This window comes from Drosophila innubila, chromosome X, assembly GCF_004354385.1.
Source record: "Drosophila innubila isolate TH190305 chromosome X, UK_Dinn_1.0, whole genome shotgun sequence".
Classification (NCBI taxonomy): domain Eukaryota; kingdom Metazoa; phylum Arthropoda; class Insecta; order Diptera; family Drosophilidae; genus Drosophila; species Drosophila innubila.
In genome coordinates this window covers 13,694,895-13,708,098 of record NC_047626.1, presented here as the reverse complement: position 1 = coordinate 13,708,098, position 13,204 = coordinate 13,694,895, and the positions used below count along the sequence as shown (strand labels likewise).

The 13,204-nt window shown below is 41.4% G+C and overlaps 4 protein-coding genes across 7 annotated transcripts; 3 read left to right on the top strand and 1 right to left on the bottom strand.

Moving 5' to 3' along the window:
- The first annotated feature begins 352 nt into the window (after positions 1-352).
- Positions 353-2,161, top strand: LOC117784569 (DNA-directed RNA polymerase II subunit RPB1). 2 transcript variants are annotated; one of them, XM_034622332.1, is made up of 2 exons: positions 353-854; positions 1,084-2,161. In XM_034622332.1, the coding sequence occupies exons 1-2, from the start codon at positions 369-371 to the stop codon at positions 2,110-2,112; spliced, it is 1,515 nt and encodes a 504-aa protein (XP_034478223.1). In that variant the 5' UTR covers positions 353-368; the 3' UTR covers positions 2,113-2,161. The 2 variants fall into 2 exon arrangements, with proteins under 2 accessions (XP_034478223.1, XP_034478232.1); XM_034622341.1 differs by having other exon boundaries at positions 353-1,042; positions 1,080-2,161.
- Positions 2,162-2,423: 262 nt separating this feature from the next.
- On the bottom strand, positions 2,424-6,217 carry LOC117793842. Its single transcript, XM_034634265.1, has 2 exons — positions 5,946-6,217; positions 2,424-5,161 (listed from the first exon to the last, which is right to left on the bottom strand). The coding sequence occupies exons 1-2, from the start codon at positions 5,994-5,996 to the stop codon at positions 2,645-2,647; spliced, it is 2,568 nt and encodes an 855-aa protein (XP_034490156.1). The 5' UTR covers positions 5,997-6,217; the 3' UTR covers positions 2,424-2,644.
- Positions 6,218-6,602: 385 nt separating this feature from the next.
- Positions 6,603-8,047, top strand: LOC117790218 (dihydroorotate dehydrogenase (quinone), mitochondrial-like). The gene is made up of 2 exons (XM_034629567.1): positions 6,603-6,766; positions 6,837-8,047. The coding sequence occupies exons 1-2, from the start codon at positions 6,743-6,745 to the stop codon at positions 8,007-8,009; spliced, it is 1,197 nt and encodes a 398-aa protein (XP_034485458.1). The 5' UTR covers positions 6,603-6,742; the 3' UTR covers positions 8,010-8,047.
- Positions 8,048-8,790: 743 nt separating this feature from the next.
- Positions 8,791-11,228, top strand: LOC117793628 (transcription factor SPT20 homolog). Of its 3 annotated transcripts, none has more exons than XM_034633994.1 (5): positions 8,791-9,010; positions 9,100-9,222; positions 9,289-9,713; positions 9,806-10,101; positions 10,701-11,228. In XM_034633994.1, exons 2-5 carry the CDS (start codon positions 9,148-9,150, stop codon positions 10,838-10,840), a joined length of 936 nt encoding a protein of 311 aa, XP_034489885.1. In that variant the 5' UTR covers positions 8,791-9,010; positions 9,100-9,147; the 3' UTR covers positions 10,841-11,228. The 3 variants fall into 3 exon arrangements, with proteins under 3 accessions (XP_034489885.1, XP_034489884.1, XP_034489883.1); XM_034633993.1 differs by having other exon boundaries at positions 9,277-9,713; XM_034633992.1 differs by having other exon boundaries at positions 9,100-9,713.
- The last annotated feature ends 1,976 nt before the right edge of the window (positions 11,229-13,204 follow it).

Below are 13,204 nucleotides of genomic sequence, written 5' to 3'. Positions count from 1 at the left end.
TACCTTCTACTTTGCTAACGATTTGGAAAACTCAAAAAACTTAACCGTCCATGAGAAGTTCGAATTTCGAGCATGAATTCCACAACTGCTTGACCTGGAGAAGTACTTTGTGATTAGAGTATCTGACAGTCAGTCATAAACTGAGATGTAAATTATTCTTGGTATTTTCAGAACTAGAACACTCGCGATTTCAACGTTCAAGCGAAAATTACCCAAAGAACTACACAAATTACATTTACTTTGAATTGCGCAATTTTGCAACGTTGAGAATTTCATTTTTTGCTGATCAGAGGGTACGGAAATCTCATAAAAGATTTAGCTAGCCGAATGCAGACACATAGTTTTTACTAACCGATCGACAGCTGAGCATGTACGGAGCGCGTCTTTTAACCTTTTTGGCCATCAACTGGCTTGTGGTACTTGCTGCCACCAGTGAGCAGTTCGAGGACTTGACCATCCCGGAGCCGAACGTGGATGATCGATTCTCACGATCACTCCAGGGTATTCCGTCGCAAGCTTACGGACCTCCAGTTCTCTACAACTCGCAGTCAAGCTACTCGGCTCCAGCAGATTCGAGCTATTCAGCGTCTAAAGCTTCCGCATATGCAGCCCCAGCTCCGAGCTATTCAGCACCAGCTGCACTGAGCTATTCAGCACCAAGCTATTCAGCGCCTAAGACTACCTCTTACTCAGCACCAGCTGCACAGAGTTATTCAGCACCAGCTGCCCCCAGCTATTCAGCACCAGCAGCTCCAAGCTACTCGGCACCGCAAGCTCCCGCATATTCAGCACCAGCGGCACCAAGCTATTCAGCACCAGCTGCACCTAGCTACTCAGCTCCCGCTGCTCCAAGCTATTCGGCACCAGCTGCACCAAGTTATTCAGCACCAAGCTATTCAGCGCCTAAGGCTACCTCTTACTCAGCACCAGCTGCACCGAGCTATTCAGCACCAGCAGCTCCAAGCTACTCGGCACAGCAAGCTCCCGCATATTCAGCACCTGCCGCTCCGAGCTATTCAGCACCAGCTGCTACTAGCACTCAGCCCTGCCGCTGCTATTCAGCACCAGCTGCTATTCAGCGCATATTCCGCACCAGCTGCACCCAGCTATTCAGCGCCTAAGGCTACCTCTTACTCAGCACCAGCTGCACCGAGCTATTCAGCACCTGCCGCTCCAAGCTATTCCGCACCAGCTGCACCAAGTTACTCAGCACCCGCTGCTCCAAGCTATTCAGTACCAGCTGCACCCAGCTATTCAGCACCAGCAGCTCCAAGCTATTCGGCACCGCAAGCTCCCGCATATTCAGCACCAGCGGCACCAAGTTACTCAGCACCTGCCGCTCCAAGCTATTCGGCCCCAGCAGCTCCAAGTTATTCAGCACCAGCTGCACCCAGCTATTCAGCGCCTAAGGCTACCTCTTACTCAGCAGCAGCTGCACCGAGCTATTCAGCACCTGCCGCTCCAAGCTATTCCGCACCAGCTGCACCAAGTTACTCAGCTCCCGCTGCACCCAGCTATTCAGCACCAGCAGCTCCAAGCTATTCGACACCGCAAGCTCCCGCATATTCAGCACCAGCGGCACCAAGCTACTCAGCTCCTGCTGCTTCAAGCTATTCGGCACCAGCAGCTCCAAGTTATTCAGCACCAGCTGCACCAAGCTATTCAGCGCCTAAGGCTACCTCTTACTCAGCACCAGCTGCACCAAGTTACTCAGCACCCGCTGCTCCAAGCTACTCGGCACCCAAAGCTCCTGTATATTCAGCACCAGCTGCTCCAAGTTATTCAGCACCAGCAGCACCAAGCTATGCAGCACCTAAAGCTACTGCATACTCAGCACCAGCTGCTCCAAGCTATTCAGCACCCAAAGCTCCCGTATATTCAGCGCCAAGCTATTCAGCTCCCGCTGCTTCTGCATATTCAGCATCCAAATCTTCTGGATACTCACGTATGTTTAGCGCAATGTTGGGATCACCGCAGGTCGCAAGCTATGGTCAGGCATCAGGTGGTTACGGTGGATCTTCAGTTCCGGCTCCAGCTTGTCCCACTAATTATCTGTTTAGTTGCAATAGCGTTTTCCAACCAGCTCCGTGTAGCCAAGGATCCGCATATTAAAAGGGAAAATTATAACAGCGAAATAAACTTACTGACAACTTGAATCGTACATTGTTTCATTATTCAATACATTCTTATTGTTTAAGTAGTTCAATTTAAGAGCGGATTTCTTAAAATCTGCCTAACAAAGTTTTCGTGCTTTCTCTCTCTTATTCGCACCAATTCTATCGCCACCCCTTTCGAAAGTATGTGTATCAATGCTCAGCTGAATAATTCAAAATTACCATAGTCTATATTCATCTATAAAAATCCGACAAGGAATAAGAGTCATGTATGTATTATAAAAATGCATTGAAAACTCGTTTTTAACATGAAAATTCCGATAAATGTATAACTTTATTGAAGTCACGACTCAACTCGAACATAATTATATATTCAATATGTTTGTGGTAAGGTTACTTAACAATTTGGTAGGCCGAAAGCAAAGGTCAGAAAATGTTTTGAAAAGGGGATTCATATTGGTTGCGTCTATTCCTGGCCGTATATCCTATGTAGAGGATCGGGGCAAGGAATAGGAATAGGATAACTCTTTTTAGTTGAAGTGGTCGCCCATCTTTTTGTCCAAAATGGCGCCCAACGAGCGTACAAGTGGATCTAGAACTTCGCGAACCTGCGACTTGGTCACATGCTCCATGGCCTCCAGAAGCTGTTGATGAAGCTCCCGCTTCTCCTGACGCGGCTCCTGCAACAGGGCCAATATGTTGGTCAACTGATCCTTCTGTTCCGAGCTCGGCTCGTAGTATTCGCTGCTCGGCTCACAGTGATAATCGCCACACTGGACGCACTCAATGTGGGTGGGAACCTCCAGGACGGGATCTATTTTCATTTTTTCCGCTGCAGGCTCGATGGCAACCCTAGTCTGGGATGGGGCATTGTTGGTTGGTTTTTCCAGCTTGGGTCGACGAATCCAGCCACGTTGACGTCGCTTCTCGGGTCGCTCCTTGGGCACCAAACGCGGCTCATAGAGCTTCAGATCGTTGAGGAACATCTTGAGATCGTAACGCTCACGCGTTCCCGATCTTCCAGTGCCATGTGCATGATGGATACGCTTCTGCAGGCGTCGATAGTTTTCACGGGCCAATTGAAAGCGCTCCTGCTGCATGTCCTCGATGAAGGTGAGGAAACTGGTACAACGTTGCTGCAAGCTCTCAACCACCGGATCCTGACGGTCGAGTACACCCTTTTCCAAGCAAATATTCGTCAACGTGTACATCATCTCGATGAGGGCACTTAGCTTTTGTGGCACCTTATCGAGCAGGAAAAAGCGCAATTGCCGCTTATAGTTGCCAATGGAATGAAACATCAATGAATAGACGCATACGACCCGTTGGCTGGCCTCATTCGAGGTGGCACTGTTGAAGCTTGCCACAGGCGTTGCACGCACATCCTCGATCAGTCCACGCAGTGGAAAGAGAAAGTTGCGAGAGAACTTCACACAGAATTTAAAAGCATTTCTCTCTCGTCGCTGCTTTTCCTGATTGCTGCACGTTGGCATCTGAAGCTGCAAGAGTTTCCCTTGCAGGCGATCCAGGGCCGTAATGATGCGTTCTTGGGTTAACGAGATCTTATTGTATATAGCCATCTTTTCGTACTTGAGATTCTCCAGGGATCTGGTGCAGATCACGTTGCGTCCGTTGCTCTTGCGTCGCCGTTGCATGTTCAGACTACCAGTGGCATTGGCAACCGTGCTCGTCGGAGTCGTTGGAGTCAAGTTTGACAACAGAGCGATCTGCATTTGATTTTCCCTTTCGCCGGGTTGTCGCACCACTTGCTGTCCGCCTTTTGGGCGACTTTTCTTCGGATGAGGCGGCTGTTGATTCACCGGCTTTGTTTTCGGCCGCTTGAAGGCTTGTCCTGTCTTCTCTGCCTGTTCCTGTGTATCGCATAAGGTCAGTGTATCCGTATCCGATCTCTGGGATGTATAATGCATGGGTTTCAGACTACGCTGTAATCGTATCCAATGTGGATGCGGTTCGAGTTCCTCAAAGCAGGCATTCTGTGAGCTGGGCGTGTCCAAAGCATCGCTCGGATTATAGGGTAACCTTTCGATATAGCGCATATAGCCGGGACGATCAGCAATTTCCTGCTCTAGATCGCTGTCCTCCACAAAGGGTGGCTCTGCCTCCATGCCGCAGGGTAGGCCATGTTGTTGCATAAACAGACAGGCCATCGAGGGTGTTGTATTCAATGCCCGACACAGATCCGCATTCATCATCTGTGGCATCAACGGCGTTGGAATAATGTCCTGCCACTGAGCTTGGGACTCACGGTAATCTTGGTAGGACATTTGCTTGGCATCCTGTTGCATTTGCTCACTGACGCTCAGCACCTGCTTCAGCCGTTCCATTATCTTGTCCTGCTCCAATTGCTGCGGCACAATCTTCTCTGGTTTAGGGTTGGCATTGCCATTGGAATTGACTTTGGTTTTGGGTTTGTTTTTAAGAGGTTGCTGAATTTTCTTCTTCTTTTGGTTGTGGCATGCCTTCGACTTGGAGCGCTGTGTGAAGCTGCCCTGCAGCTCGGCAGGAGCAATGTCCTGCAACTCGGCGCAGACCTCACGATGCAGTCCCTCAATGTGCGCCGCATAGGCATCATCCATATTCACTTTGGGAGTTGCCACCTTGTTTTGCTTGGTTGCTCCACGCTTTTGTTTACGGCTGCGCAGCGTCTTCGCTCGGGGCTTGCCGCGAGGCTTCACTGTATCCGCGCCGCCCGCCAAACGCTCCATAATTGGCGCCTCGATCTCATGGTAGCTGGTACTGCCACTACAACTTTGACTGCTGGCGGTTCTGCTGACGGTTCTGCTGCTTTTTCTGCTGCTGACACTGCTCGTGGTGGTGTCCTTGGTAGCCAGGGACATTTGTGTCTCCACATCGAGATCCCGGGACGTGACCATGCCAAGCACATCGTTGCCACTATTGCGCATCTTACAGAATCGCAATTTGTTCATCTTGTGCGTTTCCTTGTCCCGGTTGTACTCATCTCTTTCTGCGGCTCTTTGCAAGTTATAACGTTTAACAGCATTTTTTATGGAGTCCGGATTCGTAAACTAATCAAACAGCAATTAAACAAACGACCCAGGTCATGGTGATATTATTAAAAAGGTGACATATTCAGTCTATCCATGGTGAAATAAATAACATGGTAATGTATTCGCTTCAAGATGATAATATGTATAATAGAGTGCATCGATTTGTATGGGTCAAAAAAATTTAAGAAATTCTTAATCTACGCTCAATTCTAAGATATTTTCCCTAAAAAACCATAGTTTTAAAATCATTTCGATTTTTTTCGAAATTGCTTTCATGCTATTATTATCAAATCTTTAGTGTTTTTAGTCCGATCCTGACAATATTGGTATCAAAACTTTTGTCAGGACCAGGACTTTCGAAATTATATAGAATTATTATAAAATCAAAGGACAAATTGTTTTTAAAGCATAATTTTAGACCAAAAACATAAAATTTTTCAACTTGAAAAGCGGGGACTAGAAATTGATTTAAGAACTATGGTTTCTTGGTAGAAATATTTTAAAATTGACCATAGACTACAAATATGGGTTACCTTTTTTTTTTTTTTGAAAAAATCGAAGCACCCTAATGTATAACCAGGAGTAAAAAGTATGGAGCTTTAGATCTTACTCTATTTCTTTCACTGTGGTGCAAAAGAATAGCTTCCGAGGTGAAGCGAATACGTCAATGAGAGTAAGATGCATAGGATTCATAAAGATACATAAGGATTCAGCAAAGAGACTGAGTATGTCGCCTTACTAACAATTTCACCATGTTCCACTAAAGGTGGGTAGATTAATGCTATGTAAGTTGTAGACTTACCTGAAACTCGTGGGCAAAAGATTGTCCATACAGATCGTGGACTTTCAACATTTTGGTTTATTTTCTTTCTTCTGTATTAGATTGTAACTGACTGTGGAGTCAGTTGAATTATTAATAGCTTGATCTGGTGTGTTGTAAAGAATTTGCAATGGGACCTTGGGGGCTGTAGGTTTGACCAGTTTAAATTTTGTTTTATAAAAACTTCCAAAAATAAATTAAAATTAATGTTAATATGTTTATATTCTGTTCGACTTGTTCGCTTTATCAAAGCTATCTGCCCGTCGCTTTGACACAACTCTGACGACGAACTTGTTTCTTAAAAAATAGAAACAACAATTTTGCTGTCTTTCAAAATTGTACCAGACTTTTTTACTTAATAAATAGCCAAAAATTAAAAAATAATGACAGTTTGGCTTAGCTCATTATAAATCGCTCTCTATTTGGGTATTTTTTTGTTTTTTTTTAGTGGTAGGTCGCCGGTAACAGTATATTACCAAAGTTTAAAATACGAATAGCTTCTTTTTAAAAATAACAAATTCGTCGTAGATAGAAAAAAGTTCACCCACCCCAAAGGTGGCTTAATTGGTTTAATTCTTAAACTATTTGCATGAATTTTCAATTGTGGCACTGCTATAAAAAAAAAAATATGACCCAAGCATAAAAGTTCAAAATATTTGCTTATCCAAATATATAGTTTTAAAAATGTTAATAAAAACAGAGGATAAAACTCGCGACAGCTAAGAATAGAAAAGCATAAGAGTAGCATAATCAACCACCAGATTAATTAGGACAAACAGATGGCGCAGCAGCCGAAAAGATTTGTAAGTTGCAGTATTACAAAAAAACAATGAGAAAAAATGGAGTGTATTTATTTATGGAATTTGATTTTAGTCGCGCCTGCGAAAGCTGGGCTTGTTGATGAGCGGCATAGCGGCGGTATACATGGGTCTGACCGCATACGAGAACCAGGATAGTCTATTCCGTACATTCGTGATGCCGGCAATGCGTCTACTTCCAGCCGAGACGACACATAACTTGGCCGTGATGGCGTGCAAGTATCGCATTTATCCGGCCTCCAATTACATGGATGATTACAATCTGCATACCTCGTTTTTCGGTCGACTCATAAGTAATCCAATTGGCATTGCCGCCGGTTTTGATAAGAATGCTGTGGCATTGAATGGCTTAAAGGATTTGGGTTTCGGCTTCATAGAAATTGGCAGCGTAACGCCAATGGCCCAAAAGGGTAGTCCCAAGCCAAGAATCTTTCGTCTCAGCGAAGATCGAGCGATTATTAGTCGCCATGCTTTGGATAGCGATGGACATCAGGTGGTGATGCAACGTCTCCGGAGAGTGCTTGCCCGGAATGACTTCAAGGCTGTCGTGGGCGTTAATCTGGGCTCAAATCGCAGTTCCACAACTCCAATTCGAGATTATGTTTCGGGTGTTAAGATCTTTGGTCCCTTGGCCGATTACCTTGTGGTCAATGCCACAAATCTACCATCGAGAGGTCATCACAGTGTTGAGAATAAGAAGCGACTAATTGAACTGCTGACGGCGGTGAATCGAGCAAAGGCGGACCTCAATCAGAGAAGAAAAGTGCCCATATTGTTGAAGCTATCGCCAGACATGACGCTGGACGAGATGAAGGAGATTGTCGCGGTGATTGCATTGAAAAAATGCCATGTCGATGGTTTGGTCGTATCCAATACGACATCAACCCGTGAGAATCTCAGCGATTCCAGGTTGGCCAGTGAAAATGGAGGACTCAGTGGTCCTCCACTTCGGGAACGCTCCACAAGACTGATTGCCCAAATGTACGATCTCACAAAGGGCACTATACCCATCATTGGTGTGGGCGGCATCTCGTCTGGCCGGGATGCCTTTGAGAAAATTCAAGCGGGTGCCTCCTTTATCCAAATCTACACGGCCTTCGTTTACGAAGGTCCCGATCTCGTGGATCGCATTAAGGAGGATCTCTCGTTGCGAATCAGCGAGGCGGGCTTTGCCAACATTCAAGAGGCTGTCGGTTCCAATTACAAAGAATATCTGCCCAGCAAATAACCTCCAATAAATTACATATGTATATATTTTCAATAAAATTCTTTCATTTAACAATGCAGTTAGCGTCACCTGCTTCTGCCCTGCCTGTGGCACAACAAACTTCCAGCATTCAAAAACTAAAAGAATTGAAATTGCGCGCGTTACAGATTGTGATTCTGTTAAGTGAGGAGCAAATTGCTCATGAGGAGTAACGTGCTTGCGAATGTGACACAAGATGAAATCTTTGTTTTTTTTTTTTTTTTATATTTTAACTTTAAAATTATATACCTTTTTAGACAGTTTCCTTATTTTGAAGATGGAATTATTTTAATTTTTGCAGTACTTTAGTTCGAATTTTGTCGATTTTTTAATGGTATTCACTTCAAACTTTTATTTAAAATATTATCCTTAATTTTATCTAGTGTCAAATTTTACATTTTCATTAAATTATTAAATTATTGCAAAGTTATTGCATTTATAAAAAAATTTACTTTTACAATACAATTCAGTATTTATTAACTACCAGATTTTATGGTACATTTTAGGTATACAATTTAACACGTTACTCCTCATGAGCAGTTTACTTCTGACTTAACATCTGCAAACGCGCGCAGTTTAATTTATTTCTCAAAAAAGTTGGTAGCCATAAATGCTGTTATCTTAGCATGCCAAGAATATGTTAGCATGACTTCTGATTTCCAATGTACCCAAACAAACAGTTTGTGCGCAGCTATCAAACAATACTAAACTGATTTTCATATTTTTATATCTACCGTCTGTTAACATAACTCACAGTATATTTAGTATTTAAAATTGAGATTTTGGTAAATTTGCAAAAGCGATACACGGTAACACTACGTATTTTGTTGCATTGCTTTATTAATGTTTTAGTCTATTTTTATATAAAGCAAAAAGTACATAAACGCTAAGCGCATAAATGTGCACACAGCAGCTAAACAAATAATTGAGTCGAGTGCTTCTATTGCAACAGCGGACTGGATCACAAAGAGAGTGGAAAGAAGGTTCGTAAATATCATGTCCCATTGTCTTGTGAATGCAATGACAGAAACAACAACAACAACAATGCTTACAACGCATTTTCCATTTGCAGATTAACAATTTAACTTGTACGCGATAACACAAATCCATAAACGCCGCCATGGATGTGGAGGAGAACTACGAATCACAAAGCGCCACAGAGACTCCGTCACAACAGCAGGGACAGCAGCAGCAGGGGCAGCAGGAACAACAACAGCAACAGCGACAGCAGGGGCAGCAGGAACAACAACAGCAACAGCGACAGCAGCAGCAGCTGCAGCAGCAGGAACAACAGCAACAACTGCAGCAGCAGTTGCAACAATTGCAAGATATGCAATGTGAACCACTGTTTGGCATTACCACAAATACGACAACAACCACAAATCCAATGATGGACACAAGCAACATTGCGATACCATTGCCAGCGCCGCCTGGGACAGGCCTTGTTGTTTCAACAGCAACAACACCTCTACCGCTACCAACACCCGCACAAGCAGCGCAAATCAAAGGTCTCGGCGTACCGGTGACTTTGCCAACAAATGACTATGATATTGACTCGCTGCTGCTGCAGCAATTCAGTTGCATGGGCACCACAGACCATGAGGATCTCATAAGTCAGTTCCAGAGCCTCATGAATAATCAAATGAATCGCGAGTCCGCTCGTTTCTATCTAGAAATGAGCAACTGGTAAGACAAGTGACAACCTTTTGCAACTCTGATTCATTTGCTGTGATTTTTGTTGTTGATCTGTTTATGTATATGTATATGTTCATTTTTAGGAACTTGCAAACTGCCGTCGGTTGCTATTTGGACTTTTGTAGCCTGCAATCATTGCCTTCTATGAAAATTGTGCAGGGCCAGCATGTAAATGCACAACAACAGGCATTTCAGCTGCAAAACGATGGCAACGAGCGCTGGCCCAATGGCTGTTATTTAACATCGCCCATACAGACGCAACGCATCAATGTGCCGTCCCTGCGTCCCGGCGAAACTTGTGATATATTGGCTGATCTAATACCCACACAGCCGGCCATTATGTGGCGCCTCTGCACGCCCAACGGTTGGTACTTTGGCGGTGAGTGGGAGCTCTATATATATACAATAGGATACATCAATTTGTATGGGCCCAAGGACGTAATCCTCAGTCAATTTTAAGATGTTTTTACCAGGAAACTATAGTTCTAAAGCAGTGGTGTCCAAAGTAGGCTATAAAATACCTTCTCCTGTCACATGCACTACGAAAAACTATTTTATAGCCTTATTAATCCTACTTTTGGGCATCACTGTTCTGAAATCAATTCCTAGTTCCTGCTTTTTGAGTTAAAAATGTATGTTTTTAAAATTTTTAATATAACATTTTTAGCATATCTTTAGTGTTTTTAGTCCAATCCTGACAAGATTGGTAACAAAACTCTTGTTAGAGCCAGGACTATCAAAATTTTATAGAATCAATGAACCAATTGTTCTTTAAATCTCATTTTTGTCCATGCAAGGACTAAAAACAAACATTTTTTTAACTCATAAAGAATGAACTATGGTTTCCTGGTTAAAACATCTTAAAATTGATCGTAGATTTACAAATTTGAGTTACCATGTTCAGTGAAAAAAGAAAAACGATGCACTCTAATATACATATCTCATTAAAGTCACAAAATGATAATTTGTTCTTTTCAGATGCCATTTGGATGATACCGCCCGGCACTCAGGCTAGCCAGGATGAGCTACAGCAACGTATGGTGCAGCTGATCACCTCGGAAGCGAAGCCAGAGGTTTATCCACAGATCAAAATAGTGATAACCGCGCATACACAATGAGACAGCGCTCACGTTTTATTTTAAAACAAATTTCAATGTTCACATTTAGCTGCAAAATTTGCACATCTTTCACATATTTTTTAAAATTCTTTACAAATTGTGCATATTTCCACTTTCAATTCGAATTCGAGGTAAAAACAAATCGGAATATTTTTCTCTATATTATTTTTTTTTAAATTTTTTATCGAAGCATTTCAATTCGATTAGCAATGAACTCATACAAATTCTCATTTGTAATTCTAGTAACTTAAAAAATTATGTGCGCGATATGGTTCTATGTATAAGCGAAATGGTTTTCTTTTTCCTTTTTGTCAAAACCAATCCTGTAACAAATGTAGTTTTAAGTGTTTTATTGAGCGAAAGAAAGAGGAAAGAAGAAATTTGGTTCTTTTGATTGCTTTTCATTTTAAAATTCTTCTATTTTAGAGCTGTGATCCTTTCCGACTATTTAAAGGAATGGAAATTCTGGAAGAAACTATCAATTCTTAACTATTATGGAATCTTGGCTGCCAAAGAATATGTCGTTTCGTCTCTCCTAATTAGTATTTTTTCAATCATTTTGCAGAGTATGTTTGAGAAAGTATTTACAATGTACATTTTACATACATAACATACATGTTTGCCTGGGAAGAATCGTAGAACAAAAACTGTATCGACTTCAAATTATACTGTATTTATGGCATCTCTGTTGTGTCTAAATTTTAATTCATAGATAATAAATAAGCGTAGTTCCAAATTAACAATCAATGCTTATTTCAAAATCAAAAAAAAAAAAGGTAGATCGGCCCGTTTTCCCTATTATGTGTTCTGTTTTGAGCAGTAACACAAAAGTATTTGAACTGAAACAACTTTGAAAAACACTATACAAACTCTCATAAAATTCATTTCTTTTTTTTTCTCAAATTTTAAATTAAAATTCAAAATTAATAGATTTTTTAAAAATTCAAAGAACAAATATAGTTTTTATTTTTCTTTTAGCTTGCGATCTTCTTATTTTTGACATGAGGTTTAATATTAATAAAACTAAATCACACGAAGGGTACGAAAGGCGCCGAGCTTTATATATAGGAAGAATGTTAACATGTTACCACAACGAAATTTCACTATATACGCTATGGATTTAACCAAATGGAGGCATGTCTTAATTTTTAAAGCTCTTGTGAATTTAAGACATTTTCTCCTTTTTTTTTAAATTGATGTCCATAATATTTCAAATTTTGAAAGTATTTCAAATATCTTAAACATCTTTTTATTCAATTTGAAAGTGGCGATAAGAAGGTTGATTTTCGCCAACTCCTCAAGGTCTTATTATGGACAGACTTTGTTTTTTTTTATATTTTAAGTAGGATGCCCTGTCCCAGGTACTCTGTACCTGCAATTGATTTCCGACCGATTATTTTAAATGACAGCTTTATGATATAGTGAAACGATTTGATATAAGGCCAACTTAAATGCAATACCTTTGAGATAGGTTGAGATATTTTAGCAAAAAATAAAATTTTTTATACTTATACTTAATTTTCAACCGAGCGTTCGTATGGCAGCTATATGATATAGTAGACTGATTGTATCCAAAATTGGTCAGGATGTATAAGGCAAGTCCAGAAACACACTGTCTTATATTGGTAAGAATATCTCATAATACAAAAAAGTTTTTCATACTAAAACTTGATTTTCGACCTATCGTTTCTATGGCAGATATATGATATAGCGTTCCGATTTAAAATATAAACAAACAGAAGCTTTCATACCAAATTTAAAGTCTCCAGCCCTTATGGTCTCTGAGATCGACGCGTTCAAGCAGACGGACAGACAGACGGATGGACGGACAGACAGACAGACAGACACACATGGCTAAATCGATTCGGCTGTTGATACTGATCAAGATCTATATACTTTATGGGGTCTATCACGCCTACTTCTGTTACATACATTCTGCCAAACATATTATACTGTTTTTTGGCCATTTGTATTGGTCACAGGGTATTAATATGTTGAGTTTGGATAGACAAATCGATAAGCTTTGATAGCACCGCATTTTACTGGATAGTGAAAATAAGTCATATGTGCTTCTATAAACAAAAGTTCAAACTATTTAATCTACCCAAAATTGGACTGATTCCGAGTGCCAAATTTTTTTTTAGACCAATTTTAGCAAAGAAGAACTTTAGTGCGTCTAACCAGTAAAATATATCCTTCTAGTCTACAAGAGTTGGGTATAATGAGCGGAGATAGATGTAAATATGAGTGTGAGTGTGAGTGTGAGTGTGAGTATACTCATAGCAATTTGAATACTTGTATGCATTTTAATTTGATCACGTTATGCAATCAGATTACAAGTGCCGTTACTTATGTTGATTCCCC

What these genes read in the sequence shown, in the direction of transcription:
- LOC117784569 (XM_034622341.1), top strand. Translation starts at nt 369, where the DNA reads ATGTACGGAGCGCGTCTTTTAACCTTTTTGGCCATCAACTGGCTTGTG. An exon ending in CCAGCTGCTACTAGCACTCA is followed by an intron (nt 1,043 to 1,079) that starts GCCCTGCCGCTG and finishes GCTGCTATTCAG; the next exon opens with CGCATATTCCGCACCAGCTG.
- LOC117793842 (XM_034634265.1), bottom strand. Translation starts at nt 5,996, where the DNA reads ATGTTGAAAGTCCACGATCTGTATGGACAATCTTTTGCCCACGAGTTT. An exon ending in CTTTTGCCCACGAGTTTCAG is followed by an intron (nt 5,162 to 5,945) that starts GTAAGTCTACAA and finishes CTGTTTGATTAG; the next exon opens with TTTACGAATCCGGACTCCAT.
- LOC117790218 (XM_034629567.1), top strand. Translation starts at nt 6,743, where the DNA reads ATGGCGCAGCAGCCGAAAAGATTT. An exon ending in CGCAGCAGCCGAAAAGATTT is followed by an intron (nt 6,767 to 6,836) that starts GTAAGTTGCAGT and finishes ATTTGATTTTAG; the next exon opens with TCGCGCCTGCGAAAGCTGGG.
- LOC117793628 (XM_034633992.1), top strand. Translation starts at nt 9,148, where the DNA reads ATGGATGTGGAGGAGAACTACGAATCACAAAGCGCCACAGAGACTCCG. An exon ending in TATCTAGAAATGAGCAACTG is followed by an intron (nt 9,714 to 9,805) that starts GTAAGACAAGTG and finishes GTTCATTTTTAG; the next exon opens with GAACTTGCAAACTGCCGTCG. An exon ending in CAACGGTTGGTACTTTGGCG is followed by an intron (nt 10,102 to 10,700) that starts GTGAGTGGGAGC and finishes TGTTCTTTTCAG; the next exon opens with ATGCCATTTGGATGATACCG.